Below are 26,570 nucleotides of genomic sequence, written 5' to 3'. Positions count from 1 at the left end.
ATAAGAGCTTGTATCAAAAACAAACAGCAGCAACAACAACAACAACAAAACCAAAACAAAACCTTTGGACTTCAGTTCTACCAGCCATTAAGGTCCCTGGAACATCTCCTGAGGTGGCCCTTCAGTTAACCATCTTGGTTCCCTTTTGACTTACTAAATCACTGGACCTGGGGGTGAGGTGAAGCTGTATTCAGCTGGTCGTCCCAAGAGCAATGGCAGCCATGGCAATGAGGAAGCTCTGCGGTGATCTCTCTAGGAATAACAATAATTAATGCTGCTCAGCACTGTGGGATACAGAAGCACAATCGTAATCACCACAGCTACCATGGCGATGATAACAGTAATTAGGGGCTGTGGTTGCCAGCTCCCCCCAACAGCACAGCCCAGGGTGATGTTGGCCTATCAGGTGAGGGAAGGGAGTACCTATGGCAGGTGGGGTATCCTGGGGATTGGCCAGAGCTTTGGGCATCCTTTCTCCATGGGATTCTGTCTTCCGATCCTGTTTGTGTTTGTGGTCCTGCGGCTCCTCCCTTCCTCCTCCACCATCCTCATCATCTTCCTCTCCTTACACTTCAACCGCTGCTGACCTTACCCTGAGGGCCAGAGACCCTGGGTGGGGTAACCTCTTAATCAGTGTAGCACTTCTCCTGCCAGCAGAGTTCAGGGTTTGGGGGAACCTTGGGGATTTCATAAGGGTTTCCTCACATCAAAGTAAGCTTTATTAGCTAATTACTGAATGACACAGAGGGGCCTGGGAGATGGCCGGGAGGGGAAGTCATTATTGTGTTGACTTTGGGCCTTTTCCAGGCCCAACAGCTGCCTGTCTGAAAGGGCCTGTGGAAGCGGAGAGTGTGCCTCAGGGAGACTCTCCTAGAACTGTGCTTTCCCAGGGCTGCTCCCATGCAGATCAGTTGCCACTTCTCTACCCCTGTGGCTGGACTAGGTAAGAAAGGAAAGACCAAGTGCCCGCTCTGGGAGGGGCCTGTCACACTGAGGCATGTCAGGTTTCAGAGCCCGAAAGGGAAGTAGGACCCACTGTCCAAGCCAGACCCAGATTCCATCAGGAGCAGTCTGATGAACGGACTGCAGCCTCAGTGGGAAGATGACCTGGAGTTCATTCCCTTGCCTCTTAGCTCGAATCTCTAAACAATCTCTGACAGATTAAATTGAACCCGAATTTTTTTAAGTGGACACCCTCTGTCCTGACTCCCCAGGAAAGGCACACCCATCACTGCATTCCTTTCCCCAGTGGTGGGGGACACTGTTGATCATTTCTCCCCTCCACTCTCTCCAGCCTTCCCACTTGTGAAACCTGAAGCCACCTTCCAACCTCTCCCTGCAGGGAACTCCAGCCCTCAGCTCCTGCCAGTGATCCTGTTACTCACCCCTCCTATGTTCTGTTTCCCAAATCCTCTTCACCCCATGCTCTCCTCACTTCTTCCATGCACAGAAATCCATACCTCATCTCTTTTCTGCCCTTGGTTTCACCATCACCCCTATCCCATTGCCTCCCCTACCTTCTACCACTTCCAGGGCTTGAGTCCCACCCACCCCCATCTCATTGCCTCCTCCTCCCCACTCCCTGCCACTTCCAGGGTTTGAGTCCCACCACACCCACCATTCCATTGCCTTCCCCGCCCACTTCCAGGACTTGGGGCTTGAGTCCCACCCCCATCCCATTGTCTCACCCCGCCCTCCCCACTTCCAGGACTTAGGTCCCACCCTCATCCCATTGTCTCATCCTGACTCCCCCCCCCCAACTTCCAGGGCTAGGGTCCCACCCCTCATCCTATTGCCCTCCCCCCACCACCACCACTTCCAGGGCTTCTCCCTAAAGGATTTTCACTTCCAATTCTTCCCCAGCTTCCCCAGTCCCTCACTGGTCTTTCATTTCCCACTCAGAAGGAGAAAGTGAGACCCTTTGCCGGCCGCAGCCGGCTAGCTCTCTCTGTGCTTCTGATCGTCTTGCTTACTCAGCACACCAAACACCAAATTTCTAGGAAGCGGGACACCTACCGCTCCCCCTCCCCCTTCCTCTGACCCCCTACTGGGATCTGGGTTCGGCTTCCCCCTGGAGGTCAACACCATTCTCACAAAGGTCACTGGTGCTTCGGCCACTGTTTCCGAGAGCCATCTGATCCCTGCCTGCACCTGCAGACTCCGTCACTATTGGTGGTGGCCTTCCCGCCTCCCCCCCACTCCCCCGCCCCTCTCTCCCCTTCCTCTTCTTCAGTTAAATCCTCTTCTCTTCTTACTGGCTTCCATGACAACCCACTCTCTCTGCTCCCCTCCTCCCTCACTGACCAATCATCATCTGTCTGTCCCGCTCACATCGTTGCCAGATTCATCTCCTGGAAGCCCAGCTCCAGCGGTTCCCAATAAGCACTTCTCTGTTCAAAACTCTTCAATGGCTCCCTATTGCCTTTAAAAAGAAGAAGAAAGAAAAAAAAAGAAAAAATATTTATTTAAACCAACCATCATGAAATTGTGAAATCATGAACATTTATGAAATCATAACTTATAATACAGTAATCGGTCAGGAGTCTCAAACTTTCTGAATAGCCATATCCTCAAACTCCATTAAGAGAAATACTTTTCAGAAGGCCAATGTTTACAGCGTGTGAAAACAACATGTTCTTTAAACATGGCTCTTTTGAAGCAGGGAGCGGGGACCCTTGAAATCCAGTGGGGACATTAACCTCCTCAGTCTGCAGATGAGAGAGCATAGGATGAGCAGGAGGGGACACAGGATGCAAGTGACAAGACAAAGCTTTCCCATCAGGTGCCTAGTGGGTATGTGGTGTGTTCCTAGGTCCTAGGGATACAAAACAGGCATTGTCCCTGACCTAGAGTGGATCAAACATTGCAAATAATCAATCACCAATGAGACTGCGGGAATACAGAAAAGAGCTGTGGGGAGACAGGGCACAAGTCTGGTCTACCTACCACCACGAGAATGTGGCACAAGTGAACAAAAGAAAAGGAAGCTGACCAAGAAAGGGGGTGGGGCTTACAGAAGAAATACATTTGTTGGCCCCCAGGAAAGTAGAGTCTCCCCTATGCAAAGCCCTAGAACAGAGGAATGTGAGGCTTCTAAAGCAGGAATGATGCAGGAAGAGACATTGCTGAGGCCATGATAATGGCCTGAATTTGGCAGGCCAGAGAAGGAAGGGATCAGCTTGGAGCTGATCACTTGCATTAGAAAATTACTTGTGAGCCGGGCGGTGGTGACGCATGCCTTTAATCCCAGCACTCAGGAGGCAGAGGCAGGTGGATCTCTGTGAGTTCGAGGCCAGCCTGGTCTACAAGAGCTAGTTCCAGAACAGGAACCAAAAAGCTACGGAGAAACCCTGTCTCGAAATATAAAAAGAAAAGAAAAGAAAATCACTTGTGTTAAATGCCAGGTGGTGTCCTGATTTAGATCCTAGAAGAGGAAATAAAGAGAAAATAGACATTTAGGAACTTGAGAAAATACAAACAAATTCTTTATTTTATTTAATAGAGATATAGTAATGCTAATTTCTTAATTTTGCTACATGGCTCATATATAAGTCATTAACATTTAGGAAAGTAGGTGAGGGTCAAATGAAAACTACACTATCTTTTATGCTTTTAAAGATCTTTTTTCAAAAAATTGTGCTTGTGTGTATGTCCATGCGTAAATGCAGGAAAGTATGTCATGTCTCTTGGAAATGGAGTTACAGGTGATTGTGAACCACTTAAATCGGACTCTGGGAATTGAACTTGGGTCTTCTGGATAAGTAGCAAATACTCTTAACCATGGAGCCATTTCTTCTGCCTTTGTTATGCCTCTTTTGTAAATCCAAACCTGTTTCAAAATAAAATATACTTTAAATGCACAGGATGGGAATGCAATGTCTGTATCATACTTTGATATTATATATATATATATATATATATATATATATATATATATATATCTCCCTGGCAGAGAAGAAGACAAGTGTATGTGAAAACAGAGATTATAGGAATGATGATGACCAACATTAAAACAGTTTTCTCTGTTTGCTAGGCATTGTTCCAAGTGTGTACCATGTTTAATCCTCACAATCCTAAAACATGTATGTTATCTATTCCTATTATACAGATAAGGAAGCTGATCACATGGAAGTTAAGCTGGCAATTGATTGCAAACCTGAAGGATGGATCAAATTTGAATCAAGGGAGCAAAAGAGAGAATGACAGGTTTATGGGACAGCTTGTGCAAGTATGGGGGAATGAACTTGTCTAAAGACACATAGTTACTGGGGGCTATCGTATAAAGACACATAGTTACTGGGGGCTATCATATAAAGACACATAGTTACTGGGGGCTATCGTATAAAGACACATAGTTACTGGGGGCTATCGTATAAAGACACATAGTTACTAGGGGCTAGCCTATAAAGACACATAATTACTGGGGGCTGTCATCTAAAGACACACAGTTACTCAGGGCAGGAACCGGCATTTAAGAATCTGAATCCAGAGCTGAAGAGATGGTTCAGTGGATAAGAGTGAATATTGCTCTCCTGGAAGACATGAAATCAACTCCTGGCACCCACTTTGATCTGATGTCTCTGGCCACTTCAGGCCCTGCACTCACAGGTATATACACATATTAAAAATAATAAAATACATATTTTAAAAATAATTTGAAGTCAGAGCTGACCATGGTGATGCACAGCTATAATTCCTAGTACTTAGGAGGTGGAGACAGGTGAATAGCTGTGAGTTTGAGGTCAACCTGGCCTACATAGTAACTTCAAGGTCAGCAAGGACTATGTAAAGAGAGCCTTCTGTCTGTCCAGTTGGCGGTAATGCATGCCTTTAATCCCAGCATTTGATCTACAAAGCAAGTTCCAGGACAGCCAGGGAGGTTACACAGAGAAAACCCTGTCAAAATAACAAAACAAAACAATACCAAAAAAAATAAACCTGTCTCAAACACAAAACCAATAACCAAAATAGCAAAAATGAAATCTTTAGGATTGGGGAGGAAAAGAAAACAAAAACAAACAAAAAACCACCTCTTAAACCGGGTGGCCAAGGCCTTTAATCCCAGCATTTGGGAGGCAGAAACAGAAAGATGCCGTGAGTTCAAGACTAGCCTGGTTTACATAGTGAGTTCTAGGACAGTCAGAGCTGTCTTTAAAAAGGGGGGAGGGGTTTGCTCATGCCTTTAATTCCAGTATTTGGGACCAATAGGCAGGCGTATCTCAGTGAGTTCAAGGTCAGCCTGGTCTACAAAGTGAGATCCAGCACAGCCAAGACTGTTACACAGAGAAATCCGGTCTCGAACCCCCACCCCCAAATGGAAAGTGTGTGCCACCACCACCCAGCTTGTGGTCCCATCTCTTAAGCTAGGAGCCCAGAAGTCCAGGAGTCCTTTTATCCACTTAATTGTCACATTCCAGTTGGAAGCAAAAGCTGATGGTTCTGCCATGTCTTTGCCAGAGGGTGTTGTGAGGACCACACAGAAACCAGGAGCACAGGACAAGGCTGATGTGCGCAGAAGTGAAGTAGTGTCAGCATGCAAAGGGCAGGACAGTGGTGACACACACCTTTAATCCCAGCACTCCTAAAGCAGAGGCAGGCAGATCTTGGAGTTCGAGGCCAGCCTGGTCTAAAGAGTGAGTTCCAAGACAGCCAGGGATACCTTACACAGAGAAACCCTATTTCAAAGAAACAAAAAAAGAGTTGGAACCACACCTTGCACCTTTCTGATGCCTGGTCTTATTTTCCTTCCTATCAGCAGAGGAAATCTGATGGAGAAATAGGAAAATTGAAAGAACTTGGTGTATCTGAAGTACCCCCCTTGAACCCAAACCTATGATGTGTCAGGCACAAGCAAGAAAATCATTTTGGCTTTGGCAAACTTAAAAGCACTTGCCAGCCAGATGGGAGCTTCCTGACTGCCAGCCTGGCCACCACTTGCTAAATTTAACAAGGCATTCACCAGCTTAAGACCCTCCTGCGGCCACTAACCTGGCATAATTCTAATTTACAGATTTGACCTTACTTCAAGCTGAGGCTGGCTTAGGCCCAATTATTTAAGAGTTCCCTACCTAATACCCTAGCTGTTGCTCAACTTTGTGGTTTTCCCTGTGCTGACCCCTACCTTAAATCCAGTTGCTTGAGGGACTGAGTCTGAGACCTTCAGTCAGTCCCAGGGTTCCCTTCTCATAGAAGGGTCCAGCCCAGCTCAGGCTAAGGTAGATGTTTTCCTGGTGATTCTGAAAACTCACTACACTGTGGTGAGTGACTCCTCGGAACTTCGGTTTCTGTGTCCCTCCCTAGACTAGACCCAGCTTCGGGCAAGGACCAACTGTGAGACCACGCAATGCATTCCCAGGTCTGGCAGTTACTGGGTTAGAGAGTTGTTCCTGAGTTACGCACGTGACACCTAAAAGGCTACAGGGAGTGAGTGTTCGGGTGAGTGGAGTGGCTCCTTTGGGAGACCGAGGCCAGGAGCTCAGTAGAGGGAAAGGATCACCCTCCTTTATCCTCCTGCCCCTCCTACTCCTGGAAAGGGAAATTTACATTTTATCAGAATGTGGCTGCTTCCCGGTGCCTCTGTGCCCTTGGGGCTGGGCAAAGGGCAAAGGGGGCGTTGTCTGGTCAGGCCTCCTGGGTGTGTTCTACTCTCTTGACTGGGAAACCCTGTCTGTCTGCCTCTCCCTGGCCAAGGATGGGGAACAGAAGGTCCAGGCTTCAGACTGCTAAGGGCCCCTCCGGCTCAGTCACCTTGGCAAGAAGCCACCCGGATGTGGTGGGTGGCGAACAGGATGGGGCGGAGAGTCCAGGCCGTTCTGGGACACCGACTGGATGGACCACTTTCGCGGGAATCCCGCAAACCGCTCAGAAACGAGGTGCGAGCAATGGTAGCAGACTTGGTTTCTTGTTCTTTGAGGGAAAGCAGAATGCTTCCATTTCGGGACAAGGACCCTCTGAAGGCAATGAGGATTATAAAGGACGTCCCACTAGAAACCTGAGTGCCCTGATCTCATCCACTAATGCTTTCCCTCCGCTTCTCCACAGCTTTCGCGGTTGATCCTCCGTTAAGCAGCTTCTGTCCTACGTCCACATCTCGGGGTGCAGATGCTTAGCCAGCTGAGTTCTAGACTGTTCTCTGTTTCTTTCTACCCGGGACCACTCTCTACGCCCTCCTCTGGGCCTTTGTTTCCTCATCTGTGAAATGGGCCCAGGGTTGGAGGAAAGGGCTAAAAAAAGCCCCCGGAGCTCGGACAATGCCAGATCCAACGTTCACACGGCTCCCCACGGCCGCCCCCTCCCCATCTTAACTCCACCCCTACCGAGCAGCTTCTCCCCATTGCCGGCCGCTAGGGGTCACTGCCTCCCTTTGTCAGCGACCGGGGAGGGCAGCCCGCCCTCCGGCCCTCTCCACGGCCGAAAGGCGACTCGAGGGGCATCTTGCTAGCGAAGGGGTCTGCGCGGGACCCCACGGCCACGCTCGCAGCCGCAGCTGCCTGGGGTTGGGAGGTGCAGGAGCGCGGGCGGAGACCCGGCCAGGGTTGGGCCGGGCGCGTGGGAGCCAGGAGGGGGTTAACGCTAACCCCTCCCCCCGGGCTGACATCACGGGAGAGCGGGTGAGAGGCTGGATCGGCGAGTGAGAGAAAGAGAGGGAGAGCAGCAAGCGCGGCTCGCCTCGGCTCCCAGGCAGCTCCACATTGTTGCGGATCGCCCGCACCGGGCGCAGCGGCAGCGGTGGGGACCCGTGGCGCACCCGGCTCGCTCCCCTCACACCTCCAAGACCGCGCAGCCCGGAGCCTCGAGGGCAGCTGGCCGCCGTAGCCGCACACCACCGCCTGGGCCCCGAGCCCTCCGCACCGCCCGGCCACCCTCGGAGAACGGCCGGCCATGGACGCCTGCAAGTTGGAACCGAACGGGAGGGTGTGAGTGCGCCCAGGGCCGGGAGCCTGCGCCGCGCTAGTCGGGCAGCCGGGCGCGCCGGGGGTGGGTCCCTCTCCCCAGCCCGGCTCTGCGTGGAAGAAGAGGGCGGGGACCGGGTCGAAGAGGAGGAGAGCGGAGGAGGCGAAGGGGGCATGACTCGTGCAACTTGCGGCGGGCATCTGCTGAGGCTCTGAGCCGGCGGCAGCCCGGGCCCGGATTGCGGCCGCGCGGATCCCACCCAGCCCATCCCGCCCCGGCCGACGGCTGCGGCTGACCTGGATCCACCGAGCGCCAGCCGGCCGCCAGCGATCCGCCCTCGTCTTCCAGGCTGGTTTCTGGAGCGCGAGGAGCGCCCTCCTGGCCGCCCCTTTCGCCGGACCCCCGCCCTCCGATGGCTCGGATGGGGCTTGCGGGCGCCGTTGGACGCTGGTGGGGACTCGCTCTTGGTTTGGCCACCTTCTTCCCAGGTAAGGCGATCGCCTCTGCTTCCCACCCCCCATATCCCCCACCCAACCAGAGCCTCCTCGGGACTAGGAGCTGGATGACGGGCACGACTGGGTTGTAGGGAGCGAACGGAGCCAGAAAAGTTGGGTCACGCTTGGATGGGGGGGGGGGGCAGGAGGTGGCACCGTGGAGAAAGGGGTTGAGAAGCCGAACAGCCTGCCCTGCAGGGAAGCAATCGGATGCACGTCTCTGTGTAGCAAGAAAGCACTTTCTCCGCTTAGTTCTTCACAAAAATAATAATATGTAATAGGGTTCTATTTATTTAATAACCAGTTCTCAGCTCGAGAAGCAGTTTGGAAACACTGAGTGTTACATAAATGCAAAATAATCACGGTAATCACGGGCTTGGGGTATGAGACAACAGCCCCAGGGGGAGGGCGTAAGTCTCGGAGCTGGTGGGCTGTGGGCTTAGAGGGTTGCAGGGGGCTTCGTTTCTTTTGGCGGCCTCTTGTCAGACGGTTTCGGGCTCGCGGGGGGCCCCCTGTTGTCCCACATCGCCCCACAGCGGGCGCTTGGAGCCGGCTCCTGCGGCACAAGCAGCTTCTTGCTCACCTGCGGTTCCTTTTCTGGAGGGTGAGGCCGGGCCGTCTTGGGATCGCAAACTCCCGGCCTTGCGCGGGACTGGGCTCCGCCTTGGAACTCCACTTCTAAAGCAGAGGGCTCCCCCAGGAGGAAGCTCCGTGGGCTTCATGCCAGCCAGGTGGCCGCATGACCCACTTTCCCGAGAGGCCCCGAAGGTGTCCCGCGAGTCTTTCCTCGAGGTGTGAGCTGCTGGCAGAAGAGGGGTTAACTCCGCGTCCGACCCTGAGGTGGCCCGTGGTGGCCCGTTCTGACGGATGGGGTGGGGGGCGGAGGCTGGGACCGGCCCAGGCATATTGTGCTGGGGAATGAACTGGAAAATGCGTTTAGGAGGCAAATCCTACCAAGTCCCCTCGCCTGGATTTAACCCCTTGTGTCCCTGGGGAAGCAACTGAGCTGCCAACAGGACACTAATTTGGGTCAAGGTGGGGGAAGCATCTCTCTAGCCACCCCTCCCCCCCACCCCCGGAAACAAACCTGAGATGAGCTCTGGCCTTAGCAAGATGGGGCTTTTGGGGGCTAGGGGAAGCTTGACTGTAACTGGTGGTCGCCAGCCTGGGGTGGTACAATACGGTGTTGGATTAAGAATATTGGCTTCCCAGCCAGTGTGATTCTTCAAGCTTGCCAGGCAGTTTGTTAGGAAGAGACTGGCCTGACTGTCCAGGTGTGGCTTGGATGCACTCCTGGAAGACAAGAGCCTGGCCTCATTTACTTCCTTTTCTGCCTCCTTCTGCCAGCCAGCTCACTGCTAGGGCACTGCACCTCTTCATCAGTGGTGGGTGCCAGGAAAGCGATTTGGGGAAGCAGGGGCATGGGTAGTGTGGAGTACTAGCCCCTTGAGTGTCCCAGGAGGGAGCATTCCACACTGTTCACAGGAGCGTGCTGAACCCTCGGCCAGTATGGTCTGGGTGGTAATGAGAGGTTTTCATCCACTTTCTTGCTACTGATGTCAAGTGCAGTATAGAGAGAAACTCAGCCTCTAGAATGTATCTGGTCAGCACAGGCTTAAGAGAACCTTTTAAATCCCTAACCCTTCCCAGAACCCAGAGCAAGGAGAACTCGCCAAGAGCCCTAAGGATTCCTAGCATGCTAGGGGTTAACCTAATCCTGGGATGGACAAAGGGCCAGAGGATTTGAGGAAGGAGGCTCACCCCTCTCTATTTGTTGCTCTATTTCTCCGTTTTGGGTTAAAGCATGGGTTGAAGCATGTTTAATTCCATCCTTGGGGGTTAATGGCCCCATGTGCTCCGCCTACAAGACAGGGAGGTGACACTCACCTGGCTCAAAGCAGCTGCTCCCCCACCAAAAATCTAGCAAGAAGCTAGGATACCCCGGAAGGAATCACAGCCCAGAGGTATTTTAGTAGGTGCTCTGCCACTGATTGTGACTGGTGAATGGGTGCCGTGGAGGCAACCGAAGTTCCTGGGCTCACCCAGCTCCTAGATGGAGCCTGTCTGCTGCTCTGCTTGCTTTCTGAGTCCGCTGTGACAGAAAGTGGGCAGGTATAGCTACACTCAGTCTGGTCCTCCGACTGAGAAGGCTGGGAGGCCCAGCTGGCACCCCATCCCCACTGTGCACCTTCCTCTCCCTTCCTCCGCTTCTTCCTACTCTGGCCTTTCTCTGGGGATTTGCCAGTCTGCTGCTCTTTCCTGGGTTCTCCTGGGCTGTGACAGGGAACACTGTGGAAGTGGAGAGGAAGGAGACCCCAGTGTATGTGATGATTCCCGACTTCGTAACACAGCTGATCGGGCTCTTGAAGTGTACAAAGAGGAGTATGTTTCTGTACGATAGACAGTACAGGTAGGGTAGAAAGGGGCCAGGACTTTGTTCCCGGAGATGATAGGTTCCTTCCAGGGTGCTCACTTAGAGGAGAGGGTCAGTGTTACCCACGGTGTTACCAGAAGAGGATGGGGTGGAGAAGCTGCCTGGGAAGTAAGTGTCCCACCTATACCACACCCTCTCTAATTGGCTTCCCCACACCTTTGGTCTAGAAAGAAACCCACACCCTAGGTGTCAAGCTCACCATGCAAAGACCTGTCAAGCCACAGCACCCATTCCTGGTGCTTTCCTTTGAAGCTCCCCCCCCCCCCCCCGAGCTAAGCTGTTGGGTTCTTTTCCTTTTGCCTGTTTCTCAAAGACCATGGTGGGCTTGGATTTACTGGGCTGGGCATTATAGCAGCATCCATTCTCCTGGCCTGGGGTTTGCAGTGTCAAACACAGCCGTCTCCAGGCCTATTAGTCAGGTAGCCTTGCAGAGAGCGTCTGAGTCAGATTCAAGGCCTAACCCTCAAGGCTGGAGGGAAGGCTGGACACTGCAGAGCATGAGCCCAGCAGTCCCGGCCGAGTGGCCTAGAAGCTTTCTGAACCTGGACTAGTACACATAACCAGTGGCTTCCTAAAGCAAGCTGGGACCAGTTGTAGGCTGCCGGTTCCTTCCTTGGCCACTTGGCTCTGCACAATGAGTCCACCTGGGCGATCGCCTGGGCTGCCTGGCCTGTGGGCCCAGTTGTAGGCTGCCAGCGTGGCTGTGCCCACAGCTGAGCCAGCGGGCTGGGTTGTAGGGCCAGAGGGTCGGCTCCCATTGCTGCATCTATGATGCTCCCATTGTTTAGCAGCTGACTAATGTTCATTGTTCAGCACAAATCGAAAACACCCAAGGGAGGTGTGACTGTAGCTTCTGCTCTTCTGATGGTATCTTTCCTGGTTAGCTTGGCAAATTGAAAACCTCTCTACTGAGGAAGGGGCAGAGAGATGTCTACATCACCTGTTGGGCCTTTTTTTTCTCTCACCTTTAACTTTGAACAGTAGCCAGCACTTCAGGTAAGAAGGTTCTGTAGCCAGTTGTGGGACTTGGCCTCTAACACTCTGACCGGCTCACCTTTGCTCCAGAGTGGGTGTGTATACACATGTGCATGGGGCTCTGTGTGATGATGTTGGTCACCTCCAATTCACTGTTACAAGCACAGATCTGCAAGGACTAGAATTAGTATCTGTATTCATATTTGCGATCACCATGGAACTGGGGCTCTAAGTACCAAATGCATGTTCACACATAACTGACTTTTTATGGCATTCGGATGGGTTCCATTGGTAGCTTTGAGCCTTGGCAATGCCTGTGTCTACCTCAGTGACTTGAGGGTGACTTTGGGAAGAGACCCAGAATTTGCTCTTAGCTAGCTTACTCCAGGAAAAACTGCTGGGTCCCAGGAAGCCTTGGTGCTACTTTCTTGCTTCTCTGTCCTTGACTTTCCCCTAAATCCTTACAGGGAGGAGCACAAGATCTTGACGACACCTAGAAAGGCTTCTCTCTTCTTGTGAACCTTCTGTTGTCTCCTCCTCAGCCATCAGAGCAATGCTGGAGCCATAATGGGCCTGGCTTACTCCATAGGCTCTCAAGATCCTGAAATGTCTGGAAGGGGCCAGGGGACATAGGTTTTCAGTTCCTCCTTATGGATCTTTGCTTCCTGCATGGGCACTTAGGGAAAGGAATTTAGGGGAGTTAGGTACCACACTGTCCTTTTTCAAAGATAGGAAGTCCTTTGGTTCCTGTAAGAAGTCTGCAGAGCCGAGTGGGTGGCCAGGTCAGCAACATGAATGTACCTGAGAGAATCCTAGGCTTGGGCAATAGAAGGAGAGAGCTCATTTGTTAGAAAAGGAGGTGGCAGGAAGAAACAAGGAATAGGACACAGCGGTCTTGGGGGCTTAGCCTCCTCACCCAAGCCTAGCACACAAGTATTCCCCTGGGCTGCCGACCCCACTCCATAGAGAACAAGCCCACAGAGCCAACAGCAGATGTGCTGGCTGAGACAGGAGGTAACTTAAGATCTGAGCCAGATCACCTTGCAGAGGGAATGCCCTGAGCTGGAGATAACACCCCTGCATCCAGTTAACCCTTGAAGCTCCGAGTGCCTGGTGGAGCTAGAAGAGGAAAATGAAGAAGTGTGAGACAATGTGTCAGATACACTCTCAAAACCTCGACCCTTCCACAAGCAGAGGCAAACCCAGTGTAACAGGAGAGATCCAAGACAGACCCAGAGACTGTGTGATAGCAGAGGGTAGGGTCTTGAGGGCAATTGGTAGATAATCCTTATCCTGGGAAATGCAGAAGAGGAAGTTATAGGGTTTTATTCTCCAGGGGTAGGGCATGAGAACTGTGCCTTTCTCAGACTCTCAGTAGAAGGCAGAGAAGCAGGTCGCTTAGCTGTCCTTCTCCCGTAACCAAGTGTTCACCCCATCTTGGTGGCCCAACTTAGTAAAAACTGGCCAAGCTAGGTTGGAATCCCAGCTCTACTGATGACTAGTTGAGAAACCTTAGCAGGGTTGCTGCATGAGCCTCAGGTTTCCTATCTGTAAAATGGAACTAAATGTTGCTATGATATCCAGGCTTTCAAGGAGAGATGGAGAATGATGAACTAAAAGTGTTTAGCTTAAGGCTAGCATGTGATAGCACGAAATAATGAAGAGCCCAGGTTCTCTCCCAATGTCTTTCCTCTGAGTGGCCCTGTCCCTATTTGGGCATGATGCTGCAGCCACCTGGGAGCTGCTGGCATGGTGGGAGGACTCGGGTGGCCTGACTGGCTGAAGGTACCTGCCCAGGCCAGTCCTGTGGAGGCTGGGTACTCCACAGGCAGCAGGTGCTGGGCAGCCTTTGTTCTGCAGCATGTTGCCCAGGGCTCTCCAGGCACCGGCTTCACTCCCTGGCTGCAGCCCAGCTGGGGCACCATTGCCCATCTGGAGTTCTTGCAGAGGCAGCGGCCCAGGGCTGGCAGGGAGAGCCTGGGACTCTCTGCCCCCTGCTTTTCTTTAAACTTTTACATCTGAGGAGAGGGGAGATAACAGCTCTTGGTGAGGCAGTAGAGGCCGGGTAAAGAGAGTCCTTCCTGGGGTTACCTCCTTCTCTTCCTGGTCTTCCACTAAATTGTCATGAAAATAATGCAGATGGAACCCGTGTGTGGTGGGTACCACTCTCCACTCGGAGCTTCAGCTAGAATTCGCGTGAGTTGTGTTAGAATTAATATTGTTTTCTTTTCACAAACAAAGAAAGTGGATCTTAGTTTGATGACGTGTTGCCTTCCCATGCGAGTGTGGCCATTATTAGGCACCAAGCTTCTGGGGTGAGTCCAGTAGACCAGAAAGAGGAACAAGCTGGGATGGGCACACAGAAGGGGTTGAGCCAGGTCACCATTGTCCCCATGATATAGTCATTGGCTTTGTCAGCCACCACCAGCTGCCACCTTCCTGCCCTACCTGGAGGGAGGTGAGGGGTAAGTGGAAAACATGGGGAGTGCTTCTGGAGGTGACACAGAACCCGGGTTGGCACAGGGTAAGCCTACCAGTGGAGCGGTGAAGGAGAGCGATACAGGGAGCATCTTCCCCTGGAAATGTGGGCTGAGACAAGGGCAGGGCCCTGAGGTGTGAGCGTGGGGCCCCAGGGTATGGGCATGCCAGGACAGGGTGTGGGCTTGGCTCAGGCAGAAAGCAGGAGCCCAGAAAGCATCATGGGGTGGATGGAGCACCCAAGAGAGGTTTGGGGGTACAATTTGGCACTTTGAGTCAACTCCCTTGCCCGGACAACCCCCGCCACCTCTAGCCTACACAGACCCCAAATCACTCTCAGTTTATGAGGAGTCTCATTACCCAGCCACAGACAATAAAACCCGCCTGACCACTCTGGCCCGAATCTCATTAGAGGACATTAGTTCTGCTGGCTCGTGGCTCCTTTGGGACCCAGCTGCAGGCGTGGTCCAGGAAGCAAAATGGGCCATTGGCCATGGGCACAAGAATGTCCCATTGAGAGACTGAGGTCAATCGATGGGCTTAAATGGAGGCCATCCCTCCAAAGTCCTGGAATGCTTATACCACAAAGCTGAAGCCAGCTGGACTCTCAGTTCTGCCCCCTGCCTGCAGGGAGAAGCCCCAGCTCCCTCCCGGGCTGTTCCCTGAAAGGAGCTGACTGTAGGCTGCACCATCATCACCCCATAGATGAGGGCCCTTGGGGAGAGGGACAGCATACCATCCCCACATGCAACTGGAGCAGAGATACAACCCGGGGTCCTCAGTGGCCTTGGACTAAATCTTGGCCTGTCTTTCCATTCAAATGGCAGAGGGTAGAGGACTAGAGACCCTGTGGCCAAAGCATTTTCCTCATCTCTAACTGGAGTTTTCATCCAAGACTGAAAGAGCCAATTCCTACCAAGAACCACCAAGGTCCTGTCTCACCTGCTCCCTGGAGTTGGGTGCCTTGACCAGAGTTCTGTTCCCCAAAGATGGGGCTATCTGTTTCCTAGCAGGCTCTAGTGCCCACGAACAGCCAGCCTTGTTCTGCCTGTACCCCGTGTTCCTGTCTTATAGTCCCACCTGAAACCCAGACTACCAGGACACCAGCATGGCTCCATAGCTGTCACTGTGAAAAACAAACAAGATCCCTCTTGGTGCCTCGGGCTTATTGGGAAAATGCAGGCCAGACTCAAATAACTGGTGTGAGCACACTCAGGCTCCCGGGTCTGCCCTGCTCCCATAAGAGGGTCATGCAGGGCAGCCCACGCTTTGGCAGGTGAGCTGGTAGGACCGCCAGATGAGTCAGTGGAGAGGGAAGCATGATCTCTTTGGGCAGACACAGTCAACTCTGCACTGAGGGAAGGGGGCAAGTGGCCAGTAATGGCTCCAGGGCATTTCCTGGAAGCCCCTTCAAGCCACTTCTGCTGTGTAAGTGACACTGGGATGGGGAGGTGGTGCCCCTCTATGCCTCTGAGCCACACCTCAGGTGTCACCCCTTCCCTGTCAACTGCTAAGACGAGTGTAAGAGAAGGTGCATCCGGGTCAAGCCACTGCTATGAACTCTGGTGACAGTATCTCCTTGGTGAGGCTGCTACTGCAGCTCCTGGCTTGTATCTGGCCCTGACTCCAGGCTCCCGTATTCCCACACTCCCAGGCTACACCCGAAAAGGACTCTTACAAGCTCAGGAGCCTATGAGAGCTGCTCCTTCCCTGTAGTGGCTCAGTGCCCTCGCCTGCACACTCAGTCCAGGTCAAGTGTTTTCCCCACTCCAGTGCCTTTGCACCTTCCGTTCCTGCACCTTATCCACTATTTCCTTTAAAGGCTAACTCTAAACACTAAATTTGAGCTAATAGCATCATGAAGCCTTCACGTTCCGCCCTCTGGCTGCGGATAACTTCTCTCATCAGCCTTGCCGTACCTCATTGGTGCCCCATCGTTATTTGAACCTGGGCTTTATCTTCTTCACAAGGCCACGAGGACCTCTTGGTTGAATTTTCTCGTGGCCTAACGCTGGCCTAACGTGGAGCCAGCCCTGTAGTCGGCTAGGAGTGCTGCTGCGTGGAGGGACTGGTGCATGAATAATAGTGATGGTGAAAGCAAAGTTGTGTTCAGAGATCTTGGGTGCCAGACACTGTTGGCAGCATCATCTAATAACGTATGATCATCACAGATCACGTGGAATGTTCATGGTAGATGCGGTGTGCCGACTTTTATGTCTGGAAGGATGAGACCCAGACAGGTTAGGTGACTTGCCTGTGGTCACTCAGCTGACGAGTGGCAGAGTCAGAGTTCGGGTCTAAGAAGTCAGACCCAGTGTCTATGATGCTTCCACTTGGCTGAGTTGCTTCTCTTCCAGAGCTTTGTGGGCAAATGGTGGAGGAGCCTGTTTGCTAAGCGTGGAGCATTTGCAAGATAGTACATTAAGAGTGGTTCAGCTCTGTGCTTAGCGTGCTACTGCTTACACCTGTGTCCCTTTGAGGATCACACATAACCCCGTCCTGTGGTTGCATGGCCTGGGAGCTATGTGGTGTCCTTTTGCTATGTTAGAAGTTTTAGAAGCGCAATGAGTATGTTCCTGGACCATCCTGTCCCTTCTCATGTCCCTACCCCTCCTGGACCTCAGGAGTGTCCATTGGCTGTGCTGGAACAGATAAGCTACCATGTTATCCTTCTTTCCTCCCTGAGTCTACACATTACCAGTGCCATTGTGGGAGCCTCCCACCGTGCTCCATGCAGAAACAAGAAGCAGGGCAGTGGCTTCTCTCAGTAAACTTCATAACAGGTATCAAGCTATCCTAGGTGGGTCCTGAGCTCATCTTACGCTTCTGGAAGGTTCTATCCTTTGCTGTCTCCTAGGATTCCCAAAAGATAGAAAGGGAGGGGCCTCTGCAGGGGCGGATTTAGGGTGTTCACCTGTGTAGGAAGCTTTGATCTCTTGGGATGAAAGGACCAGTGCTTCCTCTGCCCCAGGGAGGCCAGGGACCAGGAGCTGGAGAGGGGGGCAGTGCATCCCTTGGGGCCTGGGATCCTCAGCCATGCAGTAGGGTACAGCCAGATAAAGAATTGGAGAAGCCCAGCAGAGACAATCCTGGGAGTGAAAAACTCAGACCTTTCCCCAGGTTGTGGCTCAGGACTAACAATGGCCTCTGCACAGGACGTGAACACATTGCCCTCAGGGTCACCCAGAGCTAGTGCTTTTTCCTGGGCCCTCACGATCCTACAGGTCACCCAATGGACTCTGGCCTCACGGCTCCACTGGCTTAATTGGGAAGTTAGCTGGGCTGAAGCAGAGTCATCTGATCGGTTCCGAAGCCAAAGAGAAATTCCTCCCAGACCCTCAGATTGTCCATGCTCCACTAGCTTGAATCATAATGCGGCCCCAGTGGCCCAAACACCAGCTGGAGCCATCCCAGACTGGAATCTACTTGAAAGCCCCCAGAAGAAGCAGACTTAGGATCTGCTTGGATCCTCCCCAAACCCGGGAATTGCCCAGTGATCACAAAGGAGCCCCCTACCCAGGAGGTTTTGCATCTATGGTGGCTGTATTGTACAGCTTTTCTGGGAGTCTCAGTTGGAGCACAGGCAGGGACAGACATCTCCCAAGTGTAAATAAGATACTGACGGAGCAGCCACACCGTGCACAAGATGATTTTATTATTACTGCCCACCACCCCCGCCCTGAAGCATCGCCATCTCATTGGCCTAGATTGCTGCATCTCTCAGAATGATGGATGGGCCTTCTCTCCCTTCCCAGGCAAGACAGCAGCCCTGCTACCCAGATACCTCCTACACAGCCCCTTCCTAAATTTATTCTTTGTGTCTGTGGTACCCAGAGAGTCATCAGTGTCCTGAACCAGCTGAGCACTGATTATCTCCGACGACTTGATGGATGGGCCTATAGAGGAACTTAGGCTACAGACCCTACTCCCCTGCTCCCTCCTCTGTCCCTGCCACACCACCCTACCCAGTCCTCCCAGGAGGCAGATAATGGGCCTGGGTCTGCACTGAAGAGAAGCGGGGGTGATAAAGGAGGGGATGCAGTGACAATCCTTGGCGCCCACCTCACAGCGCTGCTGCCGCAGGGATAGCTGGGAATTCTCCATATCCACCCCGCCCCAAGCCCTGCTTGGAGGCATCATTCCCAGGCAGCGCTTCTTACCGCGTCCACGCCCTATCACTCCATTACCCCATCCCCTCAGCGCTGTGGACACGGTTTGCGCTGTGGTAATAATTTGTGTGGTTTATGTGTGTTTCTTCATGAGTGTTTTCGTGTCTCCTGTGTGTGTACTAAGGAGGTTTATGATTGTGTATGTGTGCACACGTGAGGTCACATGTGATGTGTGTATCTGCTCCTGATTAGCTGCTCGACATCTTCGTGGGGCGGGGGAGCTCTCGCCAAACTACTGATGCTGGCTCAGAGTCTGGGTCCCTGAAGGTGAGAGGTAGCCCCTGACGACCGCTGCCTCCCCTAGCCAATGTCTGCTCTGCCCCCAGTGCCATGTAGAGACACTCGGAGGTCACTTGCAAATTTTTTTTTTCTGTATGATCAGTAACAACGTGTTTCACTATTTTTCTTCTCAAGATTGAACCCACAAGTTGTTTTGGTCGTAAGATTTTACGAGTGACCTGTGTTGGCCTGTGGATCAATGCCATACAACCTGTAAGCGTAGGTTCCCTTAACTGTTAGGTTTGGGTGGAGGCTTTGAAAGAGGAAGCAACTGAAAGCTGATAGAGAGCCTGGTGCCATACCAGGGGCCATCATTAGCTCTTCATCCATGGACCCTGAGCTTAGAGAAGGAAAATTCAGTCTCCAAAGGAGGGCCCCCTTCTAGCAGCTCTATCATATGGTCAAGATATCCCCTCCTCCAGGCTAGGGGCAGAGATGTGCCTTCCCTACCACCACCCCAGGGGGTCGCCTGGTGCCTCTTTGGGGCCATTTGGTCTCCTTTCTTAAGAAGTTGGAAGCCACGATTAAATGAGAGAGGCTCAAGATTCTGACTCTCCCACATACTCCTGACCACCCTTATGCAAGCATGGTGCATTGCTACATTCCCTTGGAGATGGCGGCCGAGGACTCAGCAGCACACATAATGTCCTGGCCAGCAGAGGATGGCATCAACCCTCTGCCCTCACATACAGCATATGACACCTCAGGTGAATTCTCCCTTAGGCAAGAATGCCCACAACACAGATGCCTGGGAGGCTGTGTAGACAGAGTGTTGCAGCCTGGTGGGTCATGTCAACGCTTATCTCCCTGAATCTTCCCTGTTTAGAACTTAAGGATAGACGAGCTAGGTCAGGTTCTCCTACACCCTTCAAGGAGAGCCCCTGCTTCCCCACCAGTCCCAGAACTAGAGAGAGCCTCCCAGCAGAACCACAACTTAGGGAGTTTCCTTGTCCCGTCAAAGAGGGCAGAGCAGGTCGGTCAAAATTCTGGAGTCTCAGTATTAGAGGCAAAATCAAATAAAGTATTAGCATGTTCACATCCTGAACCCCCTTACCCAGACCCCTTCCAGATGGTAGAGCTTCCAGCTTCAGTGTGAACCCCTCTAGGGACAGGGAGCTCTCCACCCTCCTTGGAATCCCTACATTCCCATACAACTATACCCAGATCTGTGTCCTGATACACCAGCTCCTTCACTGTCCCCTGAAATTGCCTGGGGCACATCTGATGCCCTTATCATCTGCTCAGAGAGGCCTCAAGCCACGTCTTTCTCTCCAACCCCATGTGCTTTGGTGGTCCAGCGTCACACACCTCTCAGTCTCTGGTGCTGTCTTTGGGAACAATTTGTCTGGAGAGCTAGTAGCAGAAGTACTGCCCCAGACTGAACCCAGTGTACCAGAAGTAGACTGAGCAGCCTGGGATTTTGGCCTCAATTCTCAGTTGACTGTGAGAGATCTAAGAGGAGGTGGAGTGGGCAGGCTGGCTTCACACCTCCCTCCATTGTCACCCCCATCCTCTAGTCCAGCCCTCACCCCTTCCCACCCCTGTTTTCTTTTGGATTAACTATAAATTGCAGTGGAAGATCGGCTTATCTCCCGTGGGAATTAAGGAATTAAGTTAGTGATGGGGAAAGGGGGATGGTGGAGGGAGCATATTGCAGAGGATCATGATGTGTGGGGCGGCCCTGAGGCTGCTTGGGGGCAGCCAGGGTGGTGGGATGGGACCCTTTCTGCCTGTGTCTGTTACCTGGGAGGTTGCAGTGGGGGGGGGCATGCTGTTTGTGGGCTCCAAGGTTCCTGTGCCCTCCTGGGGACCAAATTTCTGACTGATTTGGAGAGTCGGGTGACCCCATGGGGTGCCGTAGGTGGAGTGATCTCCCAGTAGCCTCTCCTGTTTTCTGGTGTTTCATGACCCAGTACAGGCAGCAGCTCTGGGGCATGTCACAACACAGGAAGGGCCAGACCCAGCATGTGGCAGGGTGGGGCGCTCACTTTTTGGCACTAGGATACTGAAGCAAATTCTGCAGGTGGAAGTTCAAGGGCAGAGGTAGTCTGACCGAACTGTCCTGGCACCCACACAGCCACTGGGCTCCCAGTTCCCCAAAGCCAAGGCTGAGGGGGTCGATAAGCTTTCCTCTACTTTCAGGGCCACTCAGAAGCCTTTTTGAGCATGCCAGGTGAGAGGTGAGGGGTCACCCAGGATCTACTCAACCTGCCTCCACCTTAACCAGCTCCTGCTTCCCTGAGACTGAGCTGTGTAGAGCCCACACCCCTGGCTACTCACTGATGCTTGCCGCCACGCCTGTCATTAGTCCCCCTCTAGCAGAGACGGTGTCTGATCGTTCTTCCCTCCTCTCCTTCAGACCCCCAGCCTGGTCCAAGCCTGAGTTTGGGGATGTAAGATGCTAACAGCAGTCAGCCAAGCCAGCCATTAGAGAGGTTGAAATGAAGACTTGGACAGGGCTGAGGACCTCCCTGTTCACTCAGACAAGCTGGGGACCTGTCCCAAACAACTATCAATCCTACGTGTAGGAGTCATTGGAGAGTAGCAGCCATCAGGGCACCGGAAGATAAGAGCCAGACCACAAGTAGCCTAATTGCACAGGGTTGGGGGTGGGGGTTGGGGGTGGGGGTTGGGGGTGGGAGTTGGGGGTGGGGGTTGTTCAACTTAGATGACAGAGGAAGCCTGAGCCTAAAGGTCTAGGCGTTTGGGTTAATCTTTGGCAACTCTAGTTAATAAATCATTGGCAGTTTTGTCCCCAAATTTCAGCCCCTAATCCTAGAGGTCTTTCTGGCTATGTCCAGGTCCCAGAAAAGAAGCCCCATCTGCTTGGTCCTGCCGCCTCCCCCACCCCCATCCCAGGCAAGAGCCTCCCATCATGCTCCCATCCCCCCAGTTGGTCTCTGGCACCCAGATTCAGCCTGCTGTGTAATCTCCAAGAGAGATTAGTGACCAGCCTTCCCTGCCCTCCCCCACAGGCTGTGGATGTCCCTAGATTCTTTCTGCTGGGAGGGCAGGCCACCCACAGAGGGTCTCCAGGTACCCCAGAGAGCAAGGCTGCCATTGTATGTGGGCCCTTTCTGCAGCCCTGTGGTGCCTGTAAGAGGAATGAGCCAATGGATTCTCCTCGAGCCGCTCCAGGTACTGTGTGTCAAAAAGAAATGCTTAAAGCAACTAGAAACATGATTCGCGAGTTTATTCATGGACCATGTTGGGGGCACCTGAGACCAGTTTGTACCGGGTCCTGCCATGTAAGGTAAAAAGAGCAGGGGAGTCACATGTTCTGGGGTTCTAGCATTTTCTTCGTTGACTACGGGAGCACTTGCTGGTTCGAGGTTGGCCAGGTTTCCCACCTCTGACTTATGATCTTGGGTATAATCCTGTCCTGGTGGCCCTTAGAACAGTTTCCCTAGCTGTTTTTACAAACCAGCCATCAGGGGACAGAGTGGTAGAAAGGGAAGCCAGAGAAAGGCCAGAGCTGAATGAAGGCAGGGCCCAGGGTGGACTCCCCTACTCTCCCTCATATGCATACACAAAGTGGGGGTCTATCCTCAAGACAGGGGGTTCCCAGCCCCTGGGAGTTGTGTGGAATGTCAGAACTGCTTGAGTGGATAAAGAGACTGGGATGGAGATGCGGAGAGCTGGCCTTCACGAGGGTGGGTCTAGAGGCTGCTCCAGGACAGAAAGCTTGACATTGAGCCCCGAAGCCTTAGGAGACAGACAGGGACAGCCCCAAGTGGAAGACCTGTGTGTGGAGGTGGGCATGGAGCCTTGGGAGGCCCTGAGGAAGAGGAAGGGCTAACGAGAAACCCTCCACCTCTTAGTTCACCCTGACCTGTGTGTAGTCCTGCACCCCAAGATCTTTACTCACCTGTCCCCCTCTGCCCAAGCTACCGCCCACCCTGGACTCTTCCCGTTTGTGCCATTGGAACCCCCAGGTCTGTTCGCTGTCCTTTCCTCTTTCCCCTTTGCTGCTGCAAGGCCTGGCGCTGTCCTTGGGACACCTCTGAGCTCAGTACTGTCACTCTTCCCCAATGTCTTTCCCCATTCCTGAGCAGCCACTGATCACTGGCAGAATGAAGAGAAGTTTGAGCATACCACTGTCCCATCCCACTGGGAAGCCCTCATGGGCTCTTCATTGCTGCCAACCTCAGTCCATGCCCGACGATCTAGGCCATGCCTTTCAGCCTTAGCACTGCTCCCTTGGAAGCCAGACATCCTTTGCCATGGGCCACCCTGCACATGGAAGCACGTTTAGCAATTTCCCTGGCCTCTACTCACTAGAGGCCAGTAGCATCCACCCCTTTATCCTCTGTGTACTGTGACAATAGATATCTTCAAGCCAGGATTACAAGCCTGTAATCCCAGAATTTAGGGAAGTGGGGGCAGAGGCAGGCAGATCACTGTGGGTTTGAGGTCAGCCTAGGCTACCTTGTCTCAGACAGACAAACAAACAAAACCAAAACAGAACAAACCACCAAAAGCATTGCTGCGGTTCCCCCCAGGCAGCACACTGAGCATCGCTGGGCTAGCCTTCTGCTGCAGCCAGACATGTTTTTCTATAGCTACTTCCCATCCTGTTATCTGGGCATAGAGTGAAGTACTCCAACTCCTGTTCCTGGGCCTTACTTCCTGCTGATGGCCGAGCCCCAGCCCTAGCACATCTGCCTGTGAGACACCCAGTTTGTTCAGGGTGACTGTCTCCTCTCCCTTCCTCTAGGCCTTTTGCTCCTTAAGGAAGGCCTTCCCACAGCCCAGCTCAGAGCCTTGTAGGCAGCAGGTGCCTCGTGAGTGTATGCTAACGTGATGGGAGCCAGCTGGCTCTGGAGCACCCCGTCTCTGTGCCGCTCTTGGCACCCTTTCTCACCCCGTAGCCAAGAGAGAACTTCGGATACTCTGTTTTTCCTGACACCTCTAAACCCACCTCGCTTTTTTCGGAGCAAACAAATCTTTTTTCCCCATTTGCTAAGTACTGGAGCACCGTAATTGTGTGTGCCAGGCTGTGTGTGGCTGGGTGGCTTTGCAAGCGTGAACCGAGTGGTGGCATGTTTCTGTGTGTCGGATATTGGCGTGTACGCGTCAGAAGTGGTACCGTTTGCACCAGGCCTCGTCTAGGGGTCTTTTCCTCCCACTAATTGCTCTACACATCAATTCCACTCAAACGAATGTATTCCCCTGCAAGCTGCATTCTTTCCCAGCTTTGTTCTGGCCTCACTGCCCGGCAAGCTCCTACTCACCCTTCAAAGCCCCGTGCACCCTCTGCGTAGGCCCTCTCATCTTTAGTCGCCTTCTGCAGATCTGTCATTTCCTCTGCGGCCACCGCACTCCGTGCACGGTCGGAACGAAGCAACAGCGCTCATGTTATTAGTCCATTTGTCCTGTGTCTTTGAGGCCAGGGACTGTATGTGATCACAGGTGTATGTTTATATCTCTATTAGAAGGCTTCTGATGAGAGTCTTCCAAGATGTTAATTAAATAAATGGGAATAAATTGCTTATTTTGTTTCCAAAGCATTTTCTTTGTACCATGTTAAAAGTGTGTCTCTGTAATGACTTTGCTTAACCTTTCTGCACTGCTCCTGCGTGCTTCTGTTCCTGTAGATGTGTTTTCGGTGCACAGGCGTGCTTGTGTATATGTGTGTGCACGTGTGCATGTGTGCCTTCATTTTGATGCGCTGAATTTAAAGGTGAATCCCCCAGTGCGTTCCGCACAGCTGACATTTCCTCGACCTCCCTGCCCTGTATCTTTAAGGACTGAAGGCGTGAGGACACGGGTGCCTGGCAGTAAGACTCTCTGCCCAAGTCCCCCGTCCATCCTAGGGGAGCCCTGGGTATGTGTGAGGTGGGCTGTGGGGCAGAGCCCTCCATGGCCCCATCAGATCACACCCCCTTTCCTATCTATCTCTGCCCTGTTTAATTGGAATTTGGCTAGTAGAGACCATCTGTTCTATTCCATCCTGTTTCCATGACAACCAAGTGGCTTGAGACTGAGGTTTGTGGTGAGAGAAGTGGCCTGGGGGATGCTGGGAAAAAATAGCTAAGTCCTCCCCTCAACCTGCTCTGTCTCGTCCCCTCGTCTTTGCCATGCCTTCACCTGCGAACTCGTGACAAGAAGCACCGCTGTCCCGGAGCTGGAGTTCCCTGGGTCTGTCTATCATCTCCCTAGCCCATTCCCGGGCTTCTTGTGGCCTCCCACACACACTGCTCCCCCTCCTTCCACTTCCATTCATAAGTACTTTCCATGCGTGCACACTGGGGCGTGCAGGGGCTGCCCTTGTCCTTCACCCCGGCAGAATGAGAACCTGCAGCTTCTGCAGGTACCTCCTTCCAGGTACCTTTTCTGTCTCCGTGCCCACCCCACTTCAAAGTTTCCCTGTGGTGGCCTCACATCTCCCCACTCTACAGTGGGAGGGTAACCCCAACTTCCACAAATGAACCACCTAAGGAGCAGGGCCTTCTACGCCCCCCCACTGGGAAGTAGGTGTCTTCAGAGCACGGAGCCTGTGATTCAGTGTCCTACAGCAAGGGCCATCATTAGAAGGGGTCCTGGCTTCTGAACCCCTCCCCACCTGCTTCAGGGAGCACCTTAGGCCCCTGCAGGTATAGTGGCGGGGATAACGCTGACTCCAAGGAGACAGTGTGGCAGTCTGAAGTCAGGTGACCCTTGTTCTCCCAGGAGCTCCGGCAGGCCCCATGCACTGGGATGTGAGGGAGTGTGGGATCCGTCCTGTCTCCAACAGCCAGATCTGCTTTCATGATGTTATTTTCTGCCCTAATTTCCTCATCTATAGCAAAGCCTTTCCGTGCCTGCTCTATTGCCAGGGGACTTGTCTGTCTTCAAAAATAAGTGGTGGAGCTTGTCAGGTGACCTGTTTGTTATGCTGGTCCCAGACATCATGTGCAGGACGTACATGAAACATTGACTAGAGCAGGGGGATGGCGATGTGCCTGGGGGTGGGGTCCTAGGGCCTTTCCAGTACCCTACCCAAGCAGAATCAGCTCTGGGCTTGGGAGGGAAGAAGGTATCTCACACCTTCATGGAGACCCTTCCTTCATGGCTGGCCCACCACCCAACCTTCTCCGTGTACTTTTAAATTACAATATAATTGACATACCATAAACTTCACCCTTCTAAAGTATGCAACTCAATGGCGTTTATTATATTTGCTGAGTTGAGAAACCATCACCACCCTAGCATTCAGGACATCTGTGCCCCCCTAGACCTGTCACCCCTTCTCTGCCCCTGCCCACATGCCCATTTAAACACATCACTTAAATGAGACCATACAGTGTGTGACCTCTTCCGCTTAGCACTCACTCCACAAGCCCTCCCCCTTAAGTGATTATGTGGCAATTCTGCCCAGAGAGCACTAATGGCACCCAGTGGCTCAAAGGCAAGGTTTACAACCTTGTCTACTACAAGGACTACTTACTTAGGGGGTCTCCTGTAGATCAGGCTGGAATACACTATGTAGCGGAGGCTGTCTGTCTCCTTACCTTCCCGTCTCCACTTCCCAAATGCCAGCATCACAGTTGTGTTGTGCTGGAGATTGAACCCAGGGTCTCATGCATGCTAGCTACACCATTACCTCCCTTGAATCCTTCCCAACACTCTCCCCTCTGCCACGGATCCCCATGTCTTTCCCTCCACACACCTTTAAAGGTACTCTTCTCTTCTGTCCCCTCTTGTCTTCCTCTCTGGTGAGATCCAACTAAAAGCCTCATCTTGGTTGTAGTACCTCCATCACTCTCAGACAGCTTCCTCCCTCACTTTTGATTCATACTTTACAGAACAAACAAAACCCAGCACTTGGCGTGCAGTAATTGTTTGTTTTCATGCCTGGGATTCTTG

General features: G+C 52.6%; 1 protein-coding gene across 1 annotated transcript in view; it reads left to right on the top strand.

Annotated features, from left to right (window-relative positions):
- Positions 1-7,208: 7,208 nt before the first annotated feature.
- Positions 7,209-26,570, top strand: part of LOC142846180 (nectin-1) — a 62,339-nt gene continuing 42,977 nt past the window's right edge. The window contains exon 1 of the mRNA XM_075966257.1: positions 7,209-8,381. Coding sequence (XP_075822372.1) covers positions 8,306-8,381 — 76 coding nt within the window. The 5' untranslated portion in view covers positions 7,209-8,305. The remainder of the gene's footprint in view (positions 8,382-26,570) is intronic.

The sequence above is a fragment of the Microtus pennsylvanicus genome, chromosome 3 (genome assembly GCF_037038515.1).
Source record: "Microtus pennsylvanicus isolate mMicPen1 chromosome 3, mMicPen1.hap1, whole genome shotgun sequence".
In the NCBI taxonomy this organism is placed as follows: Eukaryota; Metazoa; Chordata; class Mammalia; order Rodentia; family Cricetidae; genus Microtus; species Microtus pennsylvanicus.
Note: the sequence above shows the minus strand (reverse complement) of the source record. Positions and strands in the feature narration are given on the sequence as shown.